We start from the raw sequence: 15,324 nt of genomic DNA, 5'->3' as shown, positions 1-15,324 counted from the left end.
TTCTATTGGCTAGATGGTTATCAATAACCCCCTTTTCAATTACCGAAAAACTATACCTGTATTTGTACTGTACAGTATTGTATTTTTTCATATTTCAATATATGACATTGGTTTGCATGAAATTTAGTGGCGAAACGTGGTAGGGGCGTGTGCCCCGGTATGGACGCTTTCAAATATGCACGGGCGGATCCAGAATTTTTCAAACGTGTGGTGGAGGCACGTATTTGTACTGTATTCTATTTTTTTCTAATTTCAATACATTACATAACATTAATTATCATTGAAATTTAGTAGCAAAACGAGGGAGGGGGCACATGTCCTGATCTGGTCGTATGCTTTTCAATTGTTTGGTGGTGGTCCTTTTTCAAACCCAACACAAAAAATGCCCCGTTTTCAGTAAAAATTGTGAACATAATATAAATCCAAATCAGGATCTCCAAGGCTTCTAATCTTTTAACACTATAACAACGTGGCGAAGTTTTTTGTGATTGGATAACATACTATAGTCTTGTATTTTATAATAATTATACTACTATTTCATCATGTATTTATATAAAATACTGTATTATTGTATGTACGTTTATATAGGAAGCTTACCTTTTAAAATTCTGCTCGTAGATGCAAGTTAAGTAACCTTATGCTGTGTTTAAATTATTTGAAATTTTATAATTTAAGTCAATGTTTTATTTCCAATGTTTGAACGTGTTTTTATGTATGCTTCTCCTTGTTTGGAGGGGTTTTTTTTAAATAAATTTATTTATTTGAATAAATTGAATTGAATTATTAGTCTATGATGTTCGGAGATTTGTTGTGAGTGGTTAAGATAATAAGTCTTAGATGTTATTTTAAAAGACCAACTTAAATTTTGAATACAGATTTAGGACAGACAAGTCAACCTTTTTCTTGGGGACGAAACAATAGTAACTTTAACGAGCTATTGGAATGAATGTACAAACTTTTATGTAGGCCTAGTTGTCTCAGGTTATTGTTGTGGTGTCTGCGGTTTACTTGTCTACGGGCGATAAACCGTTTTATTCTAATAGTTGACGATAGAAGACAACAGAGAAATGTTTGAAGGAAAAAAAATACTTTATTTGATGTGAATGTCTAAGGTAAACATAATAGTCTGTTCGGTGTTTTATGTCATTCGATTGGTAGCCATTGTGTTTCAGTATGAATATAGTTTCTTATTGAAGGGTCTGAAAATCACTGATGGTGTGCCCTTCTACTGACTTCTACTTAGTCTATTACAAACCCCTTTCTTAGTAAAATGGTGATGGAACGATCATTTGGGTAAGTGAATGTCAGTGTGGGTCGGTTTACGGTAAATGAGCTGTGTGAGACAGCGCGCCTTTTCCCGTCACAGAAAATAAAAAACATCAATAAAATGACAGATAGTGACTGGTTTCCGTTCCTCTTCAAATGTTTCAAGAAACATTTCAGGACATCCATGTGTGTGTCAGATGATAACAAATTCTTCTAGCAAGATAATATAAATGACTGAAAATTTGGGGTGATCTTGGGGTTCGGTCTCCTATTAAAGGGTTAGATTTATGTTAAAAGATTTACAATTATTATTTGGTTCTTTAAAAAAGTGGTCCTATATTAGAGGGGTATTGGAATTAGAGGGGCATCGAATTGTCAGGTGCACTGTACTGTAAATGTAAATAAACATTTGTAAAGCAATATTCACAGAGATGCATACATACTGTAGCCTTCGGATTATTGAGGATCCCTACAGGGCGATCAGTGTGGAAGGATCATTTGTGTTACAAGTGCTCACAAATTCTTCCAAAGACAGACACAAGTTCATTGAGAATTCAATAATTTAACAGTAATAGACATAATATTTAATCATATCGAAACATTCACATTACGGTTTACCAATGAAAGACTACACTTTTGACGTCATACAGTAAGGTTACACATAAGCCTACATCATAGTCAGTACCTGTACCATCAACATGAATGATCCCGGTATTCTACACCTACAGTGATAATTATATTGTATTGCCTTTTCTCAAATAATCTAGCATCTAGATTCTTGGCCTCAGTTTTAAAAAGAACTCAAGGATGGCTAATAAATTACGAGCTTCAATTTGTATTAGGCCTTAAGGCATCCAAAGTTTTCCCCAGTTTAGTAAATTCAAAATCGCATGCCACCCTTTCAATGTCTTAGAATATCTTTGTATGTATTTCATGCCACAATATTTTATTTATTATGCAATTATCAATGTTATTATATACTTTGTGTTTTGTTTACTATTTTAAATGTTCTTGTATCCAAACAACGAATTTCCATTTTATAATCTGTATTTTTTAATAGACGTGTCAATAAATGAATCTTAAATCTTAAGTCTTGAATATTTACAAAATATCTAATATCCTCTTATTCCTCCGCGAAACCTGAATTTAAGACACACGAGAATGTAAATCCACTAGTGCTTAAAAACACTTGTGCGGAAATTGCGAACACTCGCATGTTCTTTTCATAAATTACACGTCATTAAAGATGACAACGTATCACGCACTTGGATCCTACCCGTGCACACTTGGTCGTACATGTGTTTGTAACGATGCTCATGGACTTTTACACCAGTTGTACTAATCGACTGGATATCGTCTATATTGATGATTCGACTAAAGTCGTCACGCCCCATTAGCCAATACGTCTCCATCATTTGTTTTCCCTAAAACAACACAAATTCAACAACAGTGTTAAAAAAATAGGCTATACTGTACAAGAAATAATAAGGTATACAATGAATTACAATAATAAAAACATAATTAATAAATAACAAATAGTAATTAAGGTACTTAAGGTACAATACAATGTACTAATTAAGAGTTTAAAACATTTACTTAATACACTGAAAATGCAAAAAACCCCAAAACCAAAAATACTAATTCTATAATACCAGTTATTTACACGGGAACATTTATCAGTGATTGATGCTGTATTACAAAAGTTATGAACTGGAACAATAAACGAGAGCAGAGAAAACATGATCTAAATGGGCCTTCCCAATGTGGTAAGCAAACTACTGACCAATCAGAAAAGGGACAAGAATACGCGCTTGTCCCACGGACAAGGATAACCTCTTAGATTTCGGTGAATTAACAGAAATAATAAAAGAGGAACGAGGGCTAACAGCGCGTTTCCACGCCACTAGATTCAAAATAATTTATTCTCTTCCCCGGGCCCGAGAAAGGTAAGTTTCACTAAGCAGACAAGAGTGGATTCTTCCGATTTTAAGTTTTTAGGCTTGGGAATTCGATACTAAATTTTATATAACAGAACAAAACAAAGATACCTGGATCAACAAAAAAAAAAAAAGAAAGAAAGAAAAAGTGCACTTGAGGTGAATGTGGTCAACTGTTCATCCTTTGTTTTGTTTTTTTTTTGTTTTTGTTTTTGAAAACATAAATAACAATACTGCTCCTCTTTGTTTAGTGAAGCTCTCACTAAAAATAAAAACGTAAAGCTGGTGTTGATGAAAAGTTGAAAAGATTGAAAATCGGACATAACATTTGAGAGCAGCTTAGCTCAGTCGGCTAAACTGGTGGTAGCCACTATGTGTGGGCTGAGCCGTAGAGATCTCTAGGTCCGCCGGCTCGTTTCCCATCGCTGCTCTCCTTGTTGCTGAAATGCAAGTTAAACCGTCTTTCGGATGATACGTTTAAGCCGTTGGTCCCGTGTGCACGTTAAAGAACGCTGTACACTATTCGGAAAAAAGTGGGGATTGTCGCCCTGTGTACTGTTCAATCACCACCAGAAGGACCCCACTGGAAATAAGTTCTTGGTGTTTACACAGAATAAATCCAATCCAATCCATAACTGATGTTGTGCTGCACAGGTTAGACATAACATGAACCCTTAAAATAAATGCTTTTAGGTCTAAAAATCGAGCTGTTGCGATCTCCTATGCAATATGATACAAAATACACAATTTATTACTCGAAGAGCTGCATATTATTACCTTTATATTGATTCTACCACGTGACAGCATTGAAAATTTTCCAAATTCCGACAAAACTAGATAACAATCTCTGCTAATGTGAATATGATTTGCTATACATTTTATTGGAAAGAAAATAATATTTAACTTATATAATCAACATAATAATATATACATTGTAAACGGTAACGATTATAAATCTATGAGTGATAATGATAATGATAATAATAATAATAATACTGTAATAATAAATAGGCCTAATAATAATGTAAAGATATAAACTTTAGATCTTGCGCTGTATGATATATACATTATTATATTTTGGCATTATTTTATAACCGTAAGTATATACAGTATAATGTATATCAATATATTATATTGTAGTGTAAGTATAGAATTTATTATAGTACCAATATCATAACTATTATCTATTTTCCTATTACTACTAACTAACCCATTCCATTTGTTTGCATATGTGACGCAATGTTAACGGTATCGCCGAAAAGACCGTAACGCGGCATTTTCAGACCAACTACACCTGCCATAACCGGACCTATCGACATGAGTAAAGTGAAATTATTATTGTAATGTATATTCAATCAAACAATAATCATTCAGTCAGTCAGTCAGTCAATCAGTCAGTCAGTCAGTCAGTCAGTCAGTGAATAAACCAATTCATTATTTAATCCATCATCCAATTATTATTTAGGCCTAGTTCAGACTAGGTGGATAAACCCGGAAACTTTAGATCTTGCGCTGTATGATATATACATTATTATATTTTGGCATTATTTTATAACCGTAAGTATATACAGTATAATGTATATCAATATATTATATTGTAGTGTAAGTATAGAATTTATTATAGTACCAATATCATAACTATTATCTATTTTCCTATTACTACTAACTCACCCATTCCATTTGTTTGCATATGTGACGCAATGTTAACGGTATCGCCGAAAAGACCGTAACGCGGCATTTTCAGACCAACTACACCTGCCACAACCGGACCTATCGACATGAGTAAAGTGAAATTATTATTGTAATGTATATTCAATCAAACAATAATCATTCAGTCAGTCAGTCAGTCAGTCAGTGAATAAACCAATTCATTATTTAATCCATCATCCAATTATTATTTAGGCCTAGTTCAGACTAGGTGTATAAACCCGGCTCAACTCACCGGGTTTATCCACCTGCCAGTCTGAACTAGGTGGCTTATCTCAAGCCGGGCTGTGTTCCTATATAGTAACTAGGCCTGGCGAGCCACCGTGTTTAACTTTTCTAAGCCAGGCTTTAATCGTTGCGGGGGGTCTTGCATTGACTTCGGGTGACAAAATGACCAATCAGCATTCATTTATGTACGCTGTGAGCGAGGTACGTTTCGCGAGCAATGTTTTGAAACACGTTTCCTGGGTACAGTTCATGTCAGTTAATGGTTATTCAATCAATGAACCTATCCGCTAAGCCCCGCCCCTTGGATATTGTTGCTAAGATCCCACAAGACGACATGGCTTATGTTCTCACACGGCTGCTAACGGTTAGCAGGATCCGGATCCTGCTAACCGTTAGCTGCCTTGCGTCCATACGAAAAAATCCCGATCCAGACACCAAAAATAATTATGGCTACATTCAGACTTGGAGATAAGCCAAGCTTGAGTTAAGCCCGGCTCAACGTTGAGCCCGGCTTAACTTTGCCGGGCGTTCAGACTAGCGGGTTTAGCCAGGCGAGAATTTGCATAATAATGACCCGTAACCAGGAAACGTGTTCAAAACATTGCTCGCGAAAAGTACGTACGCTCGCTCACAGCGTGCGTAATTGAATGCTGATTGGTCATTTTGTTACCCGAAAGTCAATGCAAGACCCTCCGCAACGATTAAAGCCCGGCTTAGAAAAGTTAAGCCTGGTTCTCACGAGAGCCCTAGTATCCGGATCGAGAGCTAACCGTTAGCGTTAACCGTTACCACCTGCGTGAGAACGCCCGATCGGTTAACGCTAACCGTTAGCGGTATCCGGATACATCTAACGGTTAGCAAGCGCTATCGGGTAGCAAGTGAGCGCGTTATTATCATCAACCAATCACACGTACGCGTTTACAAATTCCAGTTTCTTATTGGCCAGTTCTTATTTCTTATTATTCCGTTCTCAACTTCAGAACAGCGTGTCATTTATCGCATGCGGACATGTCTTCACCATATATGCAGGCCTATGCCGTTCAATTCATCAAGCCTACTTGTACAACTATTGCACGCATATATAGGTTGCTAAGAAGAGAGAATGAAAATAAATACAGTAAGAATTTGTCAACGAGAAAAAAATTTAACAAACCGGTGTGTATTCCAATTCTTATACTGAATTTCCTGTTTGGATATGCAGGTACTGCGAGGGTATTGATGTGGTATAAGATATCGATAGCAGCAGTTGCTATCTCACTAGCATGTTTGAAGCCATTCCGATTAGGTAATCCTAAGTACAGAAAAAAACCCACCCAGATTACAGTTGTCTGTAAAACGATGAGTAATGTAAGTAAAACATGTACTAGACACTAGCAAGATATGTTAAATTATATGTTTTGACTACAACTCTCGTCATTCTTGGAGAATCTTACCTTTCTTAAAATACAGAATATGATTATTTCCATAAAATTCTTATTCATGAGACGGAGATACGTTTCTACATAACAAAAGAATATATATATATATATATATATATATATATATGTATATATATATAAATCATCAAAGAAAGGTAAATACAGTGTTCGAATAAGTGTAGCATAGCTCTCAACGAATGTAGTCCTGTAAATAAATGAATAAAGAAATTGTGTAATAAAATGCCTCTGGCGGGACTCGAACCTGCGACCTCTCGCTGTCAAGGCGAGTGTCATGTATATATATATATATATATATTTGATGAATTATGTCGAATTTTTATTACTTATTTGATAGGCATCGAGTTACTATAATATGACTTCATGTAGGCTATGCTTTCTAATGTTGAAATCAGCTTCCAAAACCAAAACATTTTGAATAAAGAAACAAAGAGTATGCGATGTAACCATCTAATTTATTTTCAAATCCTCATTCTTGAAAGTGAAATTCTTTATTTTGGAAATTTTGTATGAAATCTGTTAACCACGCTGTCATGGTCGAGGTTGCTTCACCTATCACGATGTATTCCAACCATCATGAGGCTATCTAAATGAGCATTTGTCATAACAGAACGCAAATTATTTTTAATTAGTCTCATTTAATTATTATTTATTATTATTATTATTATTATTATTATTATTATTGTTATTGTTATTGTTGTTGTGATGAAAAATTAACACAAACAGTATGGTGGCTAAACGAATATTACATGTAAATATTTTTTTTTGTATTTTTTTTGTTCCCCGACAAAATTTATCGTCTTCCCCGACGGGGGTGGGGCTATGTTTCCCCGAAGGGGGGGGGCTATAGCCCCAGCCCCCCCTCTGGCGCCACCACTGGGACAAACAAATTCCATTCTTAACAAATTTTACAAAATAAGAGCACAAAATAGAAGAATTAGCATTTTGACAGTTTTTAGTTCAGCTTCTCCTCCTCTAGTATAAGTTTCACAATCAATTGTGTTTTTCAGTGCATAAATAAAAGCCTTCCAGTAATTTATACTCGCAGGTATATTTAGTTCTGAAAGAATTTTGTTCTTGTATATCGTAAACAATGCAATGGTACACACTTCATTTATTATACCATTATCAACACCCAGCACAATGTCTTTATATCTAATGTGGTATTAAATATAATATTAATCATTTTATAAACATTTTTCCATAATTCACTAACAGTATAGCAGTCAAGGAACATTGTTTTTCATCCTCTCTTTGTCCACATTTTCTGAACAAGCCAACTTTTGTTATTTTCTTTTTATAAATTTTAACCTAAAACTGGACAAAATACTTGAATAATGTATACAAGTGAGGATAGACCAGTGTTTGTTTAATGTAGAAATATATAATTAATTCACATTTCATAATAAAGGTGTTCTCACCTGATGCCAGCATGTATGTTTCATTTATTGTTTCCACTTTGCATACGTCATATCTTTCGATTCTGGTGTCTATCATCATGTACAGCCCATTCAACATCTCAACAACCTGGATAACAAAAAGGAATTGAGATATTTTATAGATAATCACATTGATGGTTTGCCATTATCCACAATGATAGTAAAATGTGCGATTAGTTCTACATCCATGCGCTCATCATCCACGTTCTAAATCTGCACATACTATTTACGGTAAATTCAACAAGCCGACTCACTTGTAATGGTGCACTTATTGAACATAACTTGTTGAACCCCACTAAATCTGAAAAAAGAACTGTGACCAAGTCAAAGTACTCTGCTTTCACATCCTTCCTGTACATCAGCTGCTCAGCAACAGATTTTGGAAGCATGGAGTACAGTAACCAATTGGAACGCTCTTTTTCTTCGTTCAATTTCTTGGTCTGGGCTGCCAAAGTTAATGCATAGGTCTGAATATCTGTTGTCATCTTTGAAATAGCTCTAAGCGTCAAAGGACAAAGAATAGTAACTGCAACTACTAGAGAGACGCTTACAGCCATCGACTCAGTATCTTTGTCTATTTCGTGGTTCAATCGATCAAGAATGTCCTGAGCCATGTTTTTTTGCACCTTTTCCCGTATGTTGATATAAATTGTCATTATATCAAACCAACGTGTTACAGAAATTCCACTCGTTTTTCCAGTCTTATTGTTATTATTTTTCAAAATAATATTTCGTAACTCGTCGACTGTTTGTGTTATATTCTGATCTAATATTTCAATTTCAGCTTTGTAGAGGTGAGCAATGCGTTCTGAGTAACCCATTGATGCTTGGAAATACCATGTTCCAACGTTGTATTTATCAAGATACCACACGTAGTCACTGCGTTTATCGAAAATGCCCTGAGCAAAGAAAACAGTGCCAAGTGTTCGCTCGATGCCAGTATCAACATTGCTGACTACGAGCAGCTGATAAGCAACAAGAGTGGTCCACATGCCATGTCCTTTTGAGTTTCCAACGCTCTCGTATAGCCAGTCTATAAAGATCTGTAGGAGTTCCGTGTAGAAATAGATTTCCTCGTAGATCGTGGTGTTGGTGGATGACAGAGTCTCTCGATGCCACGCAAGGTGCTGCTTCAGATCTTGTTTCTCGTTGAAAAACGGCAAAGCTTCGAGTACGCTTGTCTTAATGGGCCACTTTTCAAGATTTTCAAGAGCTGTATCAGTAAGCGGGTACGTTTCTGTCAGAAAGTCGTTGTCTTCGGGCCGGATAGGGCTAGCGAACAGTGCCGACATATCCCGTTCTTTCTGCAGCCGACTCAGTAGCACCCCAATGTCACGGCTGAATATGATTGCGTTACGCACTTCCCCATCAATACTGCTATTGTTAACAATGTTGCCGATATCCAAAGCAGCTAGCAATGTAAGTGAAAGAATCGGAATTAGAGATAACAAGAACATTTTAACAAGCTGTATTCGTTTATCCTTCTCTGTCAAAATATTGCCCTTACAGCAGGCAACCGAATTTCGGCCACAAAGCTGGTTACTAATAGACACCGGAATTTGCGGAGAACCGAACAATGGCTGCTCATTGACAATTCCCGGCTCGCCGTTCTCAAAATCGAATGAGCTAATCGTATTCATCCCGATAATCTTCGGCCCAATAACAAAAGACTTGATAAACTCTAAAAATAACTAAAAAACAATTATATAGTTGCCCACTGCAAGTCAGTTCAGACTCTAACTTAAGACGTGGTGGGAAAGGACCTTATATACTAAGGTATCGGTGATCGCACTATAAAAGCGACCAATCATTTAAAGAACACTGTCACTATGCTCTCTATTTATTTTCGAACAAATTTTATGATTGATACGGCTTTCGTACGTTCACAAAAGAGACCCTTATAGTTTCACGATGATCATTCATGATTATATAATTTTGTCCATGCTTGTGTTAGTAATGTATCACAGCACTCTTTAATAAACGTTAGTTCAGTATTTATTCTTAGTTTTAAATAGATTCCGTTTTGTTAGCCAACTGGTATTATCATACATTTTACTGTGTATTCCTATTTATATAGTATTGTTCTAGGCTTAGATACCATTAGCGCATTTGGAACAAACTGCCAATTAATATCCGAATATGTTACTTTTTAGAAACTTTTAACAAACAATTGAAAACGTTCCTGTATGCCTCATGTTTCCTCGGACTTACTTGTTATATATTTATTTTTTTCATCAGCGCTACGATCTTGATGTGTCTGCGCTACATGAATACACAGCATGTATGTATCATTATTATTTTTATTCTTATCCTTATCCAATAGTAAAATTGTGGAGAAGCTAAGTACTAGAAAAAAATCAAAATGTTTTTGAGAAATAAATATGTTGTTGAAGTTGAATAAATATATTATATAAACACATTTCTTCTCCGGAATGCTTCAATTCCTTAAACATGAACTCTCCGCCTCCCATTTTGACTTATGTATTTTTTTTCATCTTTATGCATGCCTTTTTTCATTCGCCTCAGTTCGCCTAATTACCATAAATTCTCATTGCATTTGTTCACTCATATAATAGTCCAGTAGGAAACGGGGGTGGGGAATATTACCACTCGACGAGAGACAAATTTTCATCCAACTTTTCTAGACCAATTTTTTGTGTAGATTCCAAAAATGGAGGGTGATCAGCCAAGCGGCAAAATTAAAAAATTATACCAATTTACGTGAATAACCAATTATGAAGCCTAAAACATTATGTTTGATCACTTTGGTATCCTCTTAGATATCCAATTGTCATTAAATAAATAAATCAAATGATTTTATCTGGTAATTTTGAGACAAAGGTCAAATTTGACCAATTATCTGGATAAATATAGCAACTTAACAATAACAAATCAAGAAGCTACAATCATTGTGTATATAACTTTTTGTGATTTTTGTACACAATCATCGTAAAAAACCCAAATAAAACAATTTCGTCCGCGATATTAAGGTAAAAGTTCAAAATTGATCAATAGAAAAAGCTTACAATAATCAATAACCAATCATGAAGGAATTTTTGTTTCTGCTTTCTTAAGTTTTAAATGTTAATATCAAATCTAGGGTTTTATCACTTTATGTACTTATAAGATATATAATTTTAATAAATTCAATATGATTTGAGCAACCGATATTAAGGAGAAAGGTCAAATGTAAAATTTTGACCAATTATAACAATTCATTACAATAAACAATTAGGAAATTGAAAACTCAGTGTTTTATTACTTGATTGTGTCTTTAGATATCTATGTATTTGTTATAAAATATGCAAATAAATAACTTAATTAATTAGTTAATTAATTTGATCAGCAGAAATCAAGGCAAAGGTCAAAATAATTAATCATAACGATTTTTTATAATATCCAAATATGGAAGCTATATTTAGTGTTATTTTACATAAAATATATTTTTCTGTTTTTTTGTTGTTGTTATAAATGAGGTAAGTTAAGAATCCTTGTAACCTTGTTTATTAATTTATAAGATAAAATTTATAGATTTGATTTAAATTCTAAATTCTTTTCATGTTTTTTGTCCTATAAGTTATGAGTACTCAAGTTGTTGACATGGATCCTAGGCTTACTGGAGTGTACAAAGTGTCGGGCAGATTCTTAGTAGGTACCGCAGTGGTAAGCTACCGAAAGCATTCACGATTGTTCCAAGTTTACAGGCATGGGAACAGGTAAAATTTAATGTTATAATATTGAGGTGATTGATGAAGAAGATGATGGGGCTGTTTTGTGATGATGAGAACGGGTGTGTTGGTGATGGAATTGATGGGAATGATGATGGTGCTTGTTGAAATGATGATGATAAAGATGGTGGCACTGGTAGTGATGATGAACATAATTATAATAATGATGGTAGTAACAATGGTAATTATGATGTGCATGCTTTATCCATCCTTTGGGGTAGACAGATATGGATAGGCATTCCAATTAAAGGAGGTTTCTTATTTTAAATGATTAATTCTGTTTTTAATGAACAGGGAAATTATCATTGCACAGCATTGTAGACAAATGAAAATAAAATCTCTATAAATCAGTATATAGTAAAACAAAATTAGGCTTCAAATATGTCATACTATATTATTATGGGTAGATATACATACGTTTAAAAAATAAATAGAGTGCACCATCCATTTCGAGACCCCTCTAATTCCGAGACCCCTCTAATTTGAGACCACTTTTTCAAAGAACCAATTAACAATGTTCAATCTTTTAACACAAAGCTAGCTCTCTAAGTGGAGACCGAACCCCAAGACCAACCCAAATTTTCACGTCCCAAAGTGGTCTCGAATTAGAGGGCGTACTGAGTGCACCTTCCAATTCGAGACCCCTCTAAATCCGAGACCCCTTTAATTCAAGACCACTTTTCCAAAGACCCAAATAACAATCTTCAACAGTTTAGCACACAAAGCTAGCCCTCTAATTGGAGACCAACCTCGAGACCACTCCAAATTTTCACGTCCTGAAGGATATCGCGAATTGGAGGGCGAACTGTATGAGTAATTTTTATTAAATCACAAGGGTTTATCTTCGTAAATTTCAAGTTTTGTATTTGACTGAACCTGAGAAATGGACAGCTGCTGCTATGTACCAAGCTACTAGAATATTTGCCAGTAACTTAAATACAAAGATGGCACAAAGGTCAGAAATGGTTTACCACTTACATACTTTATGCATTCTGTAAAAATGCAAATGTTCCTGTGTTTATGATGGTCACAAACTATACCTGATGTACTGTACTACATATTTTGGCCAGGATATATTTTTTGTGTTACTCCAAACCTAAGTCAAAATGGTAGCATTAAATTCCTATCGGCTCACTCAACCAGAGTGCATTTAATATTCATAAAATTATTCTTATAACTGGAAATTTGTTACGTGCACTAACGGCCCTGAAAGTGAAGGGTCGATTATAGTGATATCTCGCAAACATACCCAGATAATTATAAAGAATGAGTTTTATTTTTCTCACACATTAATCAAGTATGTTTCTGTAGCTTTTAGGATAAAAACATAGTTTTGCCAAGAAAAAAATTGAAAGGCGAACCTAGATTGTGGATCGGTGAGACATGGGCAATACAATCTCATTTCTCCTGACCTTAACATTGTTAATAATTATTTTGTATGATTATTCACAAAATTAACCTTTTGTTGTCCTGAATAATGTCATTAGTAATTGAGGACAAAAGATTTAGTACTATTTTAAGCAGAAGCCATGGCATGCAACCTTAAAGTAATATTTTATGTGCTTCTTGTCATTTCCTCCATTTTTGATCAGGTTTTTTAACTTGGTGCTGCTTCCACTTGCTCGAGATGATATTGCAGAGTACAAGAGATTACAAGAAATTTTCATCTTTACATGGTACTATATTTTCTATAATTATTTCTTATATGTTTACGCACATCGATACACTTACTATAAATTTGTTTTAGAGATTTTGAAACAATATGAGATAAAGTACATTGAAATTTAGCATGAGAAGTATGGACTCTGTGAGTTCTACAGTAGGCTAGACCTATCTAGCATAGGTTAGCCCGCTGGGATAGCTGACTCAACCCAATTCCATGCTCAAGGCAGCAGGCTTATACATAAAGTACTACTAAAAAATCAGGTTGTTTCACCCACTGCTGTGTGAAGCCCTCTTCCAGCATTATCCATCTTTTTCTGTCCATTGCCGCTGTTGCAAGTTTGTTGTTCCAGTGTATGTGTAATACTGTATTTATTTCAGTATATTATAAATGTTTAAAAAAAAATTTCACAGTATTTAACACACAAATTAGATTTCATTTAAAATGTACATATCAGTTTGTATGCTATAGAGTACATGTATTATTGCACAACATTAGCAATGTTAGGTCACGTCTTAATATCTGATATTCACATATTTAGCATAGACTAGCGTCATAGGAAATAAATTGTGGCAGTGTTATTGAAAATACAAGAAAAGGTTTGACCTTTGTCTAGCATAGTGATTTATTTTTTCGGAACTGAAATTTTTTATTTAGTCATCGCTTGTCAAAACGAGTATCATTAATTTCGAAAAAAACAATCAAATATTTTTCAGTTGTATTGAGCACTTCAATAATTTTATTGCGTTCTTTGTATTTAATGACTTATAATTAATAGTATTCCTACATGGAGGCTAGTAATCAATTTAAGTATTTTTTCAGTGCACAATTTAATTGTTTCGTTCAGTTTCTTGTTGGAAGGGATATATAATTTGATCATTAAAAGGAGAAACTTAATTTTGTTACTTTTTGAGGGTTATTTAATGTATATCTATTCTGAGATGAAGAATATGGCAGTTGTTTTGCCTAATGCTGTGTGTTAGTCTAAAATGTAAAACAGAGCACCTATAAATGTACCGGTATGGAGTTTCGTAGAATTTACTAGTCTTTTCATTTCCTTAATGTTTTTTTCTTTTGTAGGCTTTGAAGAAATCTCTGTTTAAGCCTGCTGCATTTTTCAAAGGAATTCTTTTACCATTGTGTGAGGTAAGGACCATGTTGGTAGCATTGTTGCTGTCTAAAAAAGTGTTGTGCTATTTGATGCAGATACTGATAATTTTTATGCAGACATCTTCCACTGATGCATATTTGCAAATTGTGAACAGGAACACCATCTATTTATAGTTAAAATTAAAAATATTGGTTGTCATTTGAATTGTCTACAATGATGTTTTAATAATATGACTGCAACACATGCAAGCAGTGTTATTGCAACCATTTTTTGCCCTCTAATTTTGTATGCATAATTGTAAATAGGAGACTTTATACATGTCTTCTTCAACACATTTCAACTTTATTCATAACAATCCCAGCACCATGTATTCTGGCCCGAGTGCCCTCTACAGTATGTGTTCTAGTATACATTTAGAATAACCACTGTTTGTTATTTACCTTGGACGTCTACTTGATGTCCCAGATTTCAAGATTTATTTATTGCAATGACCATAATCTTTAACATTTTCATTGAGATTATTACATAATACCATACCAGTGACCAAGGAAAGGCGCTATATAAATGACCAGATTACATTTCTGGCTGTTTACTTGCGTTTACTTTGTTTTTCATTCTGTCTGTGTTTTTTTTTTTTACATGCTAGTGTGGGACATGTACGCTGAGGGAAGCGACCATCATAGGAAGCATCGTAAGCAAGTGTTCTATTCCCGTTCTACATTCAAGTGCTGCTTTGCTCAAGATTTCTGAAATGGACTACACCGGTGCCAACAGTATATTTCTCAAGTTGTTATTGTTATTAGATAAGA

At 34.5% G+C, this 15,324-nt stretch overlaps 2 protein-coding genes and 1 pseudogene across 2 annotated transcripts; 1 reads left to right on the top strand and 2 right to left on the bottom strand.

Moving 5' to 3' along the window:
- Positions 1 to 1,879: 1,879 nt before the first annotated feature.
- Positions 1,880 to 4,507, bottom strand: LOC117106667 (receptor-type guanylate cyclase gcy-13-like). The gene is made up of 3 exons (XM_033248068.1): positions 4,414 to 4,507; positions 3,981 to 4,072; positions 1,880 to 2,690 (listed from the first exon to the last, which is right to left on the bottom strand). The coding sequence occupies exons 1-3, from the start codon at positions 4,502 to 4,504 to the stop codon at positions 2,490 to 2,492; spliced, it is 384 nt and encodes a 127-aa protein (XP_033103959.1). The 5' UTR covers positions 4,505 to 4,507; the 3' UTR covers positions 1,880 to 2,489.
- Positions 4,508 to 4,848: 341 nt separating this feature from the next.
- LOC117106666 lies at positions 4,849 to 10,210 on the bottom strand. The gene is made up of 4 exons (XM_033248067.1): positions 8,268 to 10,210; positions 7,996 to 8,101; positions 6,292 to 6,429; positions 4,849 to 4,973 (listed from the first exon to the last, which is right to left on the bottom strand). The coding sequence occupies exons 1-4, from the start codon at positions 9,651 to 9,653 to the stop codon at positions 4,849 to 4,851; spliced, it is 1,755 nt and encodes a 584-aa protein (XP_033103958.1). The 5' UTR covers positions 9,654 to 10,210.
- Positions 10,211 to 11,592: 1,382 nt separating this feature from the next.
- LOC117106665 overlaps positions 11,593 to 15,324 on the top strand; it is a 5,647-nt pseudogene continuing 1,915 nt past the window's right edge.

The sequence above is a fragment of the Anneissia japonica genome, unplaced genomic scaffold, assembly GCF_011630105.1.
Source record: "Anneissia japonica isolate Jap-2015-1 unplaced genomic scaffold, ASM1163010v1 scaffold23391_len20683_cov155, whole genome shotgun sequence".
NCBI classification, from domain to species: domain Eukaryota; kingdom Metazoa; phylum Echinodermata; class Crinoidea; order Comatulida; family Comatulidae; genus Anneissia; species Anneissia japonica.
The sequence above is the reverse complement of the archived record's forward strand: the minus strand, read 5'-3'. Positions and strand labels throughout refer to the sequence as shown.